We start from the raw sequence: 13270 nt of genomic DNA on the forward strand, positions 1-13270 counted from the left end.
TGGGCACAGAGTGAGAGGTGGAGCGGGTAGGAGTCATTGAGTTAGCGTAGCATTGGCACACAGCGTCAGGGTCTGAGTAGATGGACCAATCAGGAACAGCTGAGAAAGTTTGGTGTTGAGAACGCAGATTGAAAGACGCGAGAGGGAGAGAAACACCAAGATTTTGCTTACTGGCCACCTCTGGGTCCTGACAGAGGCTCAGGAATGGAAGCTCCCGGTTTGGAGAGTCCTTCACCCTGTCTCTTCTCCCTGGATCTCACTTGCCCCGTGAGGAGTGGTCAGAGGTTTTCCCCTTACAAGACAGCCAGGAAATTCCTGGATATGGCAAAACCACCAAGGAAATTCAGGGGCCGTTATTTTAATGATGAATTAAGCAAAAAACCCGATCCAAAGGGACTGCATCTCTTTAGGGAATGTCTGGGAATAGTCTTTACCTGTGAACACTTCCTGAGATAATCGAGGGCGGGAAGGCACAAATCTGTGGAACTGGATCCCGAACCCGGAAAGCAATCCCCTATTTCTTTACAATCCTCGTCACCTTCAAACATAAGAAAAAATTAACTTCAGTAATTCACAATCATTCGGAACACACATCATTATTTACTTTTGGTTTGTTTCCTCAATTTCTTTCCCCCCCCGACCACCCCTCCTAGTTTCTCATCCAATTTCCTCCTCTCTCCTGAAGGCGTTAACTCCCTCCCTGGGGTACCCGCAGGTGCCGGGCATCTTCTGGGGCATCACCTAATGTCCATGGTTCATGTGGGCATCGCAGTGGAACCCGATCCTGCCCCTATTCCGTGTTCGAATACACACACTTTCAGTGGGGATCGCCCTGTTGCATTCAGGATTAGGGACCCTGGCCCAATTCAGACTCTGAGACCAATTGTCATGCCCACAATTCTGCCCTGGCTGAATAAGCTAATTCAGCACAGACTAGGGATCGAACTTGGGGATCTTCCTGTTCAGTATGAGCCACCAGGATGCTTAGCTTTTCCTTTTAATGGCTTCTAGCAACTACTGTCGAGTTTCCACATGGCCCAGTGCCTCAATGCACCGGTGCGGTACTGAGCCACACAAACCAGAGGGCACCAAGTTCGAGCCCCACCTGTGCGGAGTTAGCTAGATCTCAGAAAGGATGGCAGTGAGGTGTTACAGTCGGCTTCAAATGCCCTTGGGCAAGGAAGAGGAACCAGGGCTCCTGCTCCTAACTTCTCTCCAGTGGCTTCTTGCTGGAATTGTGCATGAATGTGACCTCCACTGAGGGTAGGATCACAGTCAAATGGCCAGCCGGCACTCAGTGCCCAGGCTCGCACATGAAGAACGACCACTTGAGGGCTGTGCCAGAGGGCAATGGGTACTTACATTACCTCCCAGCAAGAGCAAGTTCCCAATATTGGTACATTTCAAACCCCAATGGTTTATTACATAGGATTACATAGGATATACAGCACAGAAACAGGCCATTCGGCCCAACCAGTCCATGCCGGCGTTTATGCTCTACTCGAGCCTCCCCCTATCCTTCCTCATCTAACGCTTTTCCTTTCTCCCTCATATGCTAGGGGCCATAAATATAAGATAGTCACCAATACATCCAATAAGGGATTCAGGAGAAACCCAGAGAGAGGTTAGAATGTAGAACTTGCTACCATATGGAGTGGTTGCAATTAAGGGGAAGCTAGATAAGTACATGAGGGAGAAAGGAATAGAAGATTATACTGATAGGGTGTGAGATGAAGAGGGGTGGGAGGAGACTCGTGTGGAGCATAAACACCGTCAAAGACCAGTTGGGCCGAATGGCCTGTTTCTGTGCTGTAATTTCAGTGTCATTCTACAGGAAACTCTTTTTTATCCGGCACCAATGGGACCAGCGTGGTGCCGGTTGATCAAAAAGTCCGGATTACAGAGAGGTATACTTACTAAGGTACGAGAGCCCCGTAGACGGCCACAGATCCAGGCGTCCCTGTTACAGGTGCAGGAACCCCGGTTACACGGCCACAGATCCAGGAACCCTGGTTACACGGCCACTAATATGAAGTAAAACTTACCTGAACCTACTCCTGCATTTTGCCGGTTAAGAGAGATTTCCGGTTATTTAGGTGCCGGTAAGAAGAGAGTTTCCTGTATAAGAAGATTTTAATTTTATATTAAGCGCAAGCTTACCCAAACCCTTGACAAACTTCATAAGGCACATTATGTAGTCAGTAGCTGCGTTAGCAAACACTTGAATGTTATCTGTGTTGAGGAATGCCTCAAAGACATCGAAGACCGGAGCCTGGGATTTTCCTGCCGATAAACAAAGTGACCGGTCACATAACAGTAATCGTAAGCTGTCTACATGTAACCTGCAATCAACCAGCTCCCATTCCCAACATGGCTATGTGGGAGTCAAGCTCTGTGCGAGATACAATATTGGACATAACGCTGCTGAAAGCACAACACAAAATGTTAGCGGGTTGGGTCCATTTTAGCCTTTTAATAGCAATTTACTGTTAGAAACTGAGAGGCTAATAATGAGGGTTGGATGTATAACAGAGGTAGTGTTATAGCGGTGGGAGTCTTAGACTGGGAGCAAATGTGTCATACAGTGCTATAACTGACAGTCTTATAATGGGAGGGAGTGATTATGTCATAACTGTAGGCCTTATAGAGGGAGGTAGTGTATCATAGAGACAGTGTTATAACTGAAAGCTTTATAATGGGAGGGAGTGTATCAGAGTGGCATAGCTAGCTGTATGCTTTATAATGGGAGCGAGTATCATGCAGTGTTATAACACAGACTTGTAATGTGAGTGAGAGTATCATGGAGACAGCCTTATAACAGGAGGGAGGTTATAATAGTGTTACAACAAAGAGACTTATAATGGGAGGGAGGCTATGATAGAGTGCTGCAATTGAAAGCCTTATAATGATGGATGTGGTATAACATTTTGTTATGAGCATTGTTACATAAGAACATAAGAAGTAGGAGCAGGAGTAGGCCATACGGCCCCTCGGGCCTGCTCCGCCATTCAATAGGATCATGGCTGATCCGAATCTAGACTCACGTCCACTTCCCTGCCCTCTCCCCGTAACCCCTAATTCCCTTATCTGCTAGGAAACTGTCTATCTCCATTTTAAATTTATTTAATGTCGCAGCTTCCACAGCTCTCTGGGGTAGCAAATTCCATAGATTTACTACCCTCTGAGTGAAGAAGTTTCTCCTCATCTCAGTTTTGAAAGGGCAGCCCCTTATTCTTAGATTAAGTTCTAGTCTCACCCATCAGTGGAAACATCCTCACCGCATCCACCCGATCAAGCCCCCTCACAATCTTATATGTTTCAATAAGATCGCCTCTCATTCTTCTGAACTCCAATGAGTAGAGTCCCAACCTACTCAACCTTTCCTCATACGTCAACCCCCTCATCTCCGGAATCAACCGAGTGAACCTTCTCTGAACCGCCTCGAGAGCAAGTATATCTTTTCTTAAATATGGAAACCAAAACTGCATGCAGTATTCCAGGTGTGGCCTCACCAATACCCTGTATAACTGCAGCAAGACTTCGCTGTTTTTATACTCCATCCCCCTTGCAATAAAAGCCAGGATTCCATTGGCCTTCCTGATCACCTGCTGCACCTGCATACTAACTTTTTGTGTTTCATGCACCAGGACCCCCAGGTCCCTTTATACTGTAGCACTTTGCAGTTTCTCTCCATTTAGATAATAACTTGCTCTTTGATTATTTCTGCCAAAGTGCATAACCTCACACTTTCCAACATTATATTGCATCTGCCAAATCTCTGCCCACTCACTTAGCCTGTCTATGTCCTTTTGCAGGTTTTTTATGTCCTCCTCACTCACTGCTTTCCCTCCCATCTTTGTATCGTCGGCAAACTTGGATATGTTGCACTCGGTCCCTTCCTCCAAATCGTTAATATAGATTGTAAAGAGTTGGGGTCCCAGCACTGACCCCTGCGGAACACCACTGGTTACTGATTGCCAGCCCGAGAATGAACCATTTATCCCAACTCTTTGTTTTCTGTTAGATAGCCAATCTTCCACCCATGCCAGTATATTACCCCCAATCCCGTGATTTCTTATCTTGATCAGTAATCTTTTGTGTGGAACCTTGTCAAATGCCTTTTGGAAGTCCAAATACGCTACATCTACTGGTTCCCCTTTATCCACCCTGTATGTTACATCCTCAAAGAATTTGAGCAAATTTGTCAAACATGACTTCCCCTTCATAAAACCATGCTGACTCTGTCCTATTAAATTATGTTCTGACAGGAGGCTGATGTATAGGAAAGTTACGCGATTACTGGTTTTACGATCGCAGGGGGAGGTGTATAACAGGGCTAGTATTATAATGGGAGCTATTTAATGGCAATGTTATTATAATAACAAAGAAAGACTTGCATTTATATAGTGCCTTTCACAAAGTCCCAAAGCGCTTTACAGCCAATGAAGTACTTTTTTTGAAGTGTAGTCACTGTTGTAATGCAGGAAACGCAGCAGCCAATTTACACTCCGCAAAATCCCTTAAATAGTAATGTGATAGTGACCAGATAATCTGTTTTTTTTGTTATGTTGATTGAGGGATAAATATCAGCCAGGACACCGGGGAGAACTCCCCTGCTCTTCTTCGAAATAGTGCCGCGGGATCTTTTACCTCTACCTGAGAGAGCAGACGGGGCCTCGGTTTAACGTCTCATCTGAAAGACGGCACCTCCGACAGTGCAGCGCTCCCTCACCACTGCACTGGGAGTGTCAGCCTGGATTTCTGTGCTCAAGTCCCTGGAGTGGGGACTTGAACGCACAACCTTCTGACTCGGGGCGAGAGTGCGACCCACTGGGCCACGGCTAACGGGGGTGAGTGGTATAACAGAAATAGAGTGATAACTGTGAGCCACACAATGGGACTCAAATAGGTATATAACAGCGAGTGTTAATTTTTAAAAATATAAACTATCAGCTTTTACCACTGAAATGAGACCTCGATATAATGGAACAGTGTGGTGCGGGTGCCCCAGCTGGGCTGTAACAAAGGGCAGCTGGGGCTGGGCAGGGAGAGTCTCCCTTACTTTACTCACCCATAGAATAGTCACCGATCAGATACTCCTTCACATCAGACTTATTACTGTGCACCGTCTTCAACGCACTGAAGAGTGGTCGCCAACCGGACTGGATCTGTGAGGAACAAACCTCCACCAACTCTCCGATCGACGTTATCACCTAAATGGCACAAGGCAGTAAACTCAGTGTCTGTCACCACCTCCCACACTCACTGTTTCTCCGCAGTCCAACAACATTACAATTTAGGAACACAGGAACAGCAGGAGGCCATTCAGAGCCTCGAGCCTGTTCCGCCATTCAGTTAGATCATGGCTGATCTGTATCTTAACTCCATCTACCCGCCTTGGCTCTGTAACCCTTAATACTCTTGCCTAACAAATATCTCTCAATCCCAGTTTTGACCAACGATCCCCTTAAGCTGCGTGGGCGCGCGGCCACGGACCGATCGGGAGGTCCCACGCAGGCCACTCACCAGCAGTTCCGCTGGAAAAGATACCACACAGCAAACTTGAAGGGACCGCGTACCAAACATAAAAATTAGAGGGAACATTGGTTTCGATATTTTCAATTGACTCCCAGCCTTGACAGCTTTTTGGGGGAGAGAGTTCCAGATTTCTCCTACCCTTTGTGTGAAGAAGTGCTTCCTGACATCACCCCTGAACGGCCCAACTCTAATTTTAAGGTTATGCCCCCCGCTTGTTCTGGACTCCCCCTGACCAGAGCAAATCGTTTCTCTCTATCGAACTTATCAACTTATTTAATCATCTTAAATACCTCGATTAGATCACCCCTTAATCTTCTACACTCAAGGTTAATACAAGCCTAGTCTCTGCAACCTGTCCTCATAATTTAACCCTTTTAGCCCCGGTATCGTTCTGGTGAATTTCTACAGCGATTATTACATTCAGAACCAATGGATCGCGAGAGATCACCGAGCAGGAAAGGAGCATTGAAGAGGGTCAGGAAGAGGAAAAAGCGTGATACAAAAGGATCTTAAAGAGGCTTTTGAAGACAAAGAGGGATGTGGCAAGGCGCAGGTGCTGACAGAAGTTGTTCCGGAGGGCAGGAGCTTAGCATAGAGGAACTCCCTGCCAATGGTGGAGTGGAGGGTGTGGGGAACGAGAAGTGGGCGGGTGTTGGAGGAGCAGAGGGTTCACACACGAACATAGAGCTACAGGAAGTCACTTTCTCTTTGTAAAGGGAACAAATGCTGGTAGCCTCTCGGCGATACTCCAAGCACCGGTCCCAGTATTACTCTTGCTGCTCTTCTCTGAACACTCTTCGCTGCATCATTTTTTGAAGATAAGATAACTAAAACTATTATTCCAAATGATCAATGAGTTAGGAAGGATTGAAATAACCTCCTGCCGAAAGGTCTTCGACCTGAAACGTTGACTCTGTTTCTCTCTCCACGGATGCTGCCTGGCCTGCTGAGTTTTTCCAGCGTTTTCTGTTGTTACTTTGAAATAACCTCTTCTGATTTGTAATCAATTCACCTTGAGGTACATCCAGATCTGACAAAATGACTTAGCTCAGTCTCACTCCCATTGATGTCCCAGTGGCTGGCTGAATATAACCATAAGCATTCTAAGGTACCATAAGCAGAGGCCTGGGAATCACCATAGGCAGAGGCCTAGGATCATCATAAGGCCGGGAACAACTACTCTGCACCACTTGGCCAGGGATTGGAACAATAAACAGTGAAGGAGTAGAAGGATGGGACATGTGACTAAAGCTTATGTACGGATAACCGTAGCTGTCGTAAGGACAGCGGGGTTTGATTGACAGCTGGTTGACGGCTGACGTCATATCCGGGGGCGGGATCCGACGCCATCTTGGCCATGCTTGAAGTACTGTATTAGGGGACACAGAGTCAGGACTGAATAAATGGCACTCCACTACAACTGCTTGGGAGACTCGGAATTACGTTATTAACATTACATGGTACCAGGATTTATAGAACTCACGATAAGGACATACTACAACAATGGAAGGAATAAAACCTCCGGCTAGCCTGCAACTAGAAGGAAATGTGGATGAAAATTGGCGTGTCTTCAAGCAACGCTTTCTTCTCTACCTCACAGCGATTGACGGTTCGACTAGCTCTGGAACACGTAAAGTAGCTTTGCTGTTAACAGTGGCTGGCTCGCAGGCAATCGAGCTGTTTAATACATTTACGTTTGCAGCCAAAGATGATAAAAATGATCTGGACAAGGTGATAGAACGGTTCGACAAATACTGCACTCCAAAAAAGAATGAAATGTATGAGAGATTCGTGTTTCGCTCCCGCGTGCAAAGGCAAGGAGAATCCTTTGATTTTTTTTTGACGGACTTGAAAATAAAAGCACAAACATGCAAATTTAGGGACCTGAAGGAATCGATGATACGTGATCAAGTCATTTTTGGAATACTCGACAAGAAGGTGAGGGAGAGAATGCTTAGAGACAATTACCTAAATTTGGATGCAGCAGTGAAAATATGTCATGCTAGTGAACTCTCAGCCATGCACACGAAAACTTTTGAAGGGAGCAGCACAGCAGCGGGCGGGAGCGCCCTAGGGCTGAAAAACCTGCTGGTGGATGTGGTACACAAAAGGGACACAAGCGGGCCCACGGAGTTCAAGACGATGATGCCTTACGAATGCAGACGGTGCGATAATAAACACGTAGCCAGACAGTGTCCTGCTTATGGGAAGAACTGTGCAAAATGTAAAGGCAGGAATCACTTTGCCAAGATGTGTTTTTGGGAAGAGAAAACTGAAGGTAAAAAGACAGTGCATGCTATTGAGACTGAAGAGACAGGAGCAGAGACTTTGTTTGTTGGAATGGTGCAAAATGAGTCAAAACAAGGCAAAAATGCTAATGAAGTGCACTCTGTAGGACCAAAGACTGAAGTTTGGATAGCTCCCTTGCTGGTAAATGGCACCATTGTTCCCTTTAAGCTAGATACAGGTGCTAAGGCAAACCTCATAAGTTGGAGTGATGCACAGAATCTCAAAGTGCGACCTAAAATACTGAACAAGACAGTGTCTTTGAAGGCATACAATGGACAAAGCATTGAAACAAAAGGAACGTATAGGCTGAATGTTAAGGTAAAAAATCACATTCACCCTTTGACCTTTGTTATAGTGCCTGAAGGACATGAGTCACTGTTGGGGGATAAGGCCTGTGTGGATTTGGGCTTGGTAAAACGAGTCTATACTATCAATGAACTGAACTGTGTGCAGAGTGCCCCCCAAGATAGTACAAATCTGACTCATGAGACTATAGCACACAAATATGCAGATGTATTTCAGGGTTTCGGAGCACTGCCCTTTACATACTCCATCAAACTGAGAGAGGATGCACAACCTGTGATTCACGCACCCAGGAGAGTTCCAGTGGCTCTCCGTGAAAAACTGAGGAAAGAGCTAGACCGCATGGAGGGACTAGCTGTCATAAAGAAGATTGAGGAACCGACTGACTGGGTAAATTCCATGGTCTGCGTCAATTCAAAGAAAACTGATAAATTGCGTGTCTGCATGGATCCCAAGGACCTTAACGCCAATATCAAAAGAGAGCACTACTAAATTCCAAAGAGAGAGGAAATAGTCAGCGAAATGACAGAAGCGAAAGTCTTCTCCAAGATGGACGCATCGCATGGTTTCTGGCAGTTGAAACTTGATGAAGAAAGTGCTAAGCTGTGCACTTTTAACACCCCGTTTGGTCGATACTCCTACCAACGTCTGCCCTTTGGTATTAGCTCCGCCCCAGAAATCTTTCACAGAGCAGTGGAGCAAATCATCGAGGGCCTGGAGGGAGTGCGGGTGTATGTGGATGATCTGGTAGTATGGGGCTCCACTCAGGGGGAGCACGACACCAGACTGGAGAAAACACTTCAGAGAATACAGCAGTATGGACTCAAACTAAATAAAGACAAATGTCAGTTCAGTGTCAATGAAATCACATTCCTCGGAGACAAGATCTCTACAGAGGGGATTCAGCCAGACAAGTCAAAAGTAAAGGCTATACATGACATGGAGAAACCAAAGGAAAAGAAAGGGGTTCAGCGGGCCCTTGGCATGGTTAACTACCTAGGAAAATTCATTCCAAATCTAGCAGTGAAAACTGTTCATCTGAGAAAACTGCTGCACCAAGAGACAGAGTTCCAATGGGGACATGAACATGAGAGAGAATGGAAGGGGCTGCTACACATTCTAGCAAGTGAACCCCTACTGAAGTTCTTCTGCCCTAAAAAGAGGATGAAAGTGTCCACAGATGCCTCTAAGAATGGATTAGGGGCTGTCCTTCTACAGGAAGATGAAGGAGAATGGCGACCAGTGGCGTATGCATCACGCTCCATGACGGCTAGAGTGCCGGTACACGCAAATCGAGAAGGAGTGCCTTGGCTTGGCATTTGGGTGTGAAAAATGGCATACCTACATCTATGGTCTTCCCAAGGTTATCCTAGAAACGGACCATAAGCCACTGCTAGGGATCGCAAAGAAGAATCTGTGTGACATGTCACCACGGATACAACGCCTAATGATGAGACTTCAACGTTACGATTTTGAGCTAACATATGTGCCAGGGACACAAATGTTCATTGCAGACACACTATCCAGGGCTGCGCCTTACGCCACACAAAACAGTGAATCAGAAGAGGATGTGGCTCTTCATGTGGATATGGTCTACGCAGCATTGCCCGCCACACAGGAACAACTATCAGTGACAGTCACAGAGACATCAAAGGACCCAGTCCTGAGTAAAGTAATAAGAAATCTTCAAGAGGGCTGGAAGAAAGGGTCATGTAAACAATATTATCACATTCAGTCTGAGCTCTCTGTGGTCAATGGACTACTGCTTAAGTGTGACAGGATAGTAGTGCCCACCTCTATGCGACGAGAAATGCTCAACAGGATACATGAAGGGCACCTGGGTGCAGAAAAGTCAAAAAGGAGAGCACGTGAGGCACTCTACTGGCCAAACATGAACTCTGATATTGACCAGTTGATCAGCGAGTGTGCTACATGTCAGGAGTATCACTACAAGCAAACAAAAGAGCCCCTCATTACCACAGAGCTCCCATCACAACCTTGGGAAAAGGTCGGAACTGATATATTTCACTATGAAGGAAAAGACTATTTGTTAGTTATTGATTATTATTCCAATTATCCGGAGATGGCTCTCTTGTCCAGTACCACGTCAAGAGCTGTGATAATTCACCTGAAGTCAATCTTTGCCAGGCAGGGCATCCCTCTAACCCTGGTCTCTGATAATGGCCCTCCCTATGCCAGTCATGAGTTTCAGTCATTTGCTTCAGAGTATGAGTTTAATCATGTAACCTCCAGTCCGCTCTATCCTCAGGATAATGGAAAAGCGGAGAAGGGGGTACAGATTGTGAAAAGACTATTAAAGAAAGCAGCACACAGCAACACTGACCCATATCTGGCCCTGATGTCGTACAGGGTGGGCCCGCTAGCAAGTGGCAAGTCTCCAGCTGAGCTCTTACTGGGTCGGAAAATCCGTACACGACTTCCCAGTTATGTCACACCTGACCACAGAGATGAGGTGTGGGCAGACAAGGCTCGGAAACTACAACAGAAACAAAAAACACTTCATGACCGCACAGCCACTACACTAGTGCCTCTACAGGAGAAAGATATAGTTCGCATTGAAGGGCCTGAGTCATGGCCTAAAAGAGTCACCGTTCTACAACAGGTCGTCCCCAGGTCATACAGTGTCATGACAGAGAACGGCAATGTGTTTCGCAGAAACAGGAGGCACCTACTGAAAACCACAGAGACCTTTCAGCCTCAGGAGGACGGAGAGGATGACGAGATGAGGGAAATGCCACAAAGTGACGAAGGACACAGTAGTGATAATGTGACAAGGGACCTGCGTGGTACAGACATGAACTTAAGGGATACAACTGGGGTGGTTCAGCAAACACCCATTCAGCCACGCAGGTCACAGCGCACCAGAAAGCCTGTAGTTAAACTTGACCTGTAGACAGGGATTGATAAGACTGCAAACAGTTAATGGACTCCTGGGTGTGGGTAAGGTTTATACCTACCTGCAATTAGTTCAACGGTGTAGTTACACTGACTGTTTCTGTATGATGTTAACAAGTGTTCTATGTGTTATGTTATGTTATGTTGTTACTGTGTTATGTCTTCATTGAAGGGGGAAGATGTACGGATAACCGTAGCTGTCGTAAAGGCAGCGGGGTTTGATTGACAGCTGGTTGACGGCTGACGTCATATCCGGGGGCGGGATCCGACGCCATCTTGGCCATGCTTGAAGTACTGTACTAGGGGACACAGAGTCAGGACTGAATAAATGGCACTCCACTACAACTGCTTGGGAGACTCGTAATTACGTTATTAAGATAACATTACAGCTTACTGGAGGCATCTCACACCACACCCTACCTGATCTTGCACATCCTCATCGCACAGCTCCAACTGCATGATGTGCTCAAATGGTCGGAAAAGGGCCTCGTTGAAGTGGAAATAGGGCAACTCATTCCAGTCTGTTAGAACTTCAGTCAGAATATCATGGATGAAGGAAACTGCCTTCTGGGAAACGTGCCTCTCCTTGTGACAGGCAGCCTAGGCGAAGCAAAAAATAGTCATTCAGTTGCAATAACTGTGGAAGAACAAAAGAGGAGAAAAGCACGTTAAAAAAATCCACGTTAAATATCAGCCCATTAAGGGTTTTCTCACACATTCATCTTGTACCACTTGTGAGTGCTCCAGACTGATGAGTTTTTGGCAGGCATGAAAGAACTCAATTTGAAAGGCACATGGCAGGAGTGTGATGGAGTACTCTTCACTTGCCTGGATGGGCACAGCTATAACAGCACTCAAGAAGCTCGACACCATCCGGGACAAAGCAGTCTGCTTCATCGACAGCCCATCCACCACCTTAAATATCTACTCCTTCCACCACCAGCGCACCGTGGCTGCAGTGTGTACCATCCACAAGATGCACTGCAGCAAGTTCCCCTCCAAGTCACACACCATCCCGGCTTTAACATATAGCGGCCGATCCTTCATCGTCGCTGGGTCAAAATCCTGGAACTCCCTCCCTAACAGCACTGTGGGAGCACCTTCATCACACGGACTGCCGCGGTTCAAGAAGGCGGCTCACCGCCACCTGCTCAAGGGGCAATCAGGGATGATCACTAAATGCCGGCCTTGCCAGCGACGCCCACATCCCGAGAATGGGCATAAAAAAATGAAATCGAACACTTACCTCTGCTAAGTGGGGGCCCACCACGCTCCAGGTCTTCATTAGGTGCAAGAGGGGCCGAGACCGGCTTCGCACAATTCGCAGCATCACATCGCCGAGTCGGAAGAGGTGCAGAGCGCTCCTTCGGTCATGGGTGGATTTGACCTCTCCTGTGTAACAGAGCAGAAGGAATTAAAAACCCATTTACCAGCAGGACCAGCAGGAGGAGTGAGACTCTGTGACTGCTCCATGACAGCTTCTGTCACAACTAAGGAACAGCTAAGACAAGAAGAAAGACTTGCATTTATATCGCGCCTTTCATGACCTCAGGATGTCCCAAGGCACGTTACAGACAAGGAAGTACTTTTGGAAGTGTAGTCACTGTTGTAATGTAGGAAACGCGGCAGCCAATTTGCTGCACAAACAGCAATGTGATAACGACCTGATAATCTGTTTTAGTGATGTTGGGTGAAGGAAAAATATTGGCCAGAACACCAGGGATAACTCCCCTGCTCTTCTTCAAAATAGTGCTGTGGAATCTTTTACATCCACCTGAGAGAGCAGACGGGGCCTCGGTTTAACGTCTCATCCGAAAGACGGCACCTCCAACAGTGCAGCGCTCCCTCAGTACGACAGTAGAGCATCAGCCTGGATTATGTGCTCAAGTCTTTGGAGTGGGACTGTGAGCCCACAACCTTCTGACTCAGAGGCGAGTGTGCTGCCCACTGAGCCACGGCTGACCCATCCACAAAGAAGGTGTGGACTCTTCCATTTCAAGGGCAACAAGAGCTGGTTCCTGCTGGCTGACCTCTGACCTATGACACCTGGAGGGTCTAAAGTTCACTGAAGTGGGTGAATGGGACAGACGGGGCACTTGCGGTCATTGTCATTTGTTCTTGAGCCACGAGTGACACTGGCAAGGAAGTATTTATTGCTCATCCCTAGTTGGACTGAGGGTCTTAAAGGTCAACTGCAGAACATACGATTGGAGTCATATGTAGG

General features: G+C 46.8%; 1 protein-coding gene across 1 annotated transcript in view; it reads right to left on the reverse strand.

The window, feature by feature from the left end:
- Window positions 1–13270, reverse strand: part of arfgef3 (ARFGEF family member 3) — a 179041-nt gene that overhangs the window by 41649 nt on the left and 124122 nt on the right. The window contains exons 21-25 of the mRNA XM_085979326.1: window positions 12293–12438; window positions 11467–11646; window positions 5072–5213; window positions 2161–2283; window positions 435–538 (exon numbers count right to left, since the gene is read on the reverse strand). Coding sequence (XP_085835452.1) covers window positions 435–538; window positions 2161–2283; window positions 5072–5213; window positions 11467–11646; window positions 12293–12438 — 695 coding nt within the window. The remainder of the gene's footprint in view (window positions 1–434; window positions 539–2160; window positions 2284–5071; window positions 5214–11466; window positions 11647–12292; window positions 12439–13270) is intronic.

The sequence above is a fragment of the Somniosus microcephalus genome, chromosome 3 (assembly GCF_052327205.1).
Source record: "Somniosus microcephalus isolate GS21.2 chromosome 3, FLI_Smic_1.0, whole genome shotgun sequence".
NCBI lineage: Eukaryota > Metazoa > Chordata > Chondrichthyes > Squaliformes > Somniosidae > Somniosus > Somniosus microcephalus.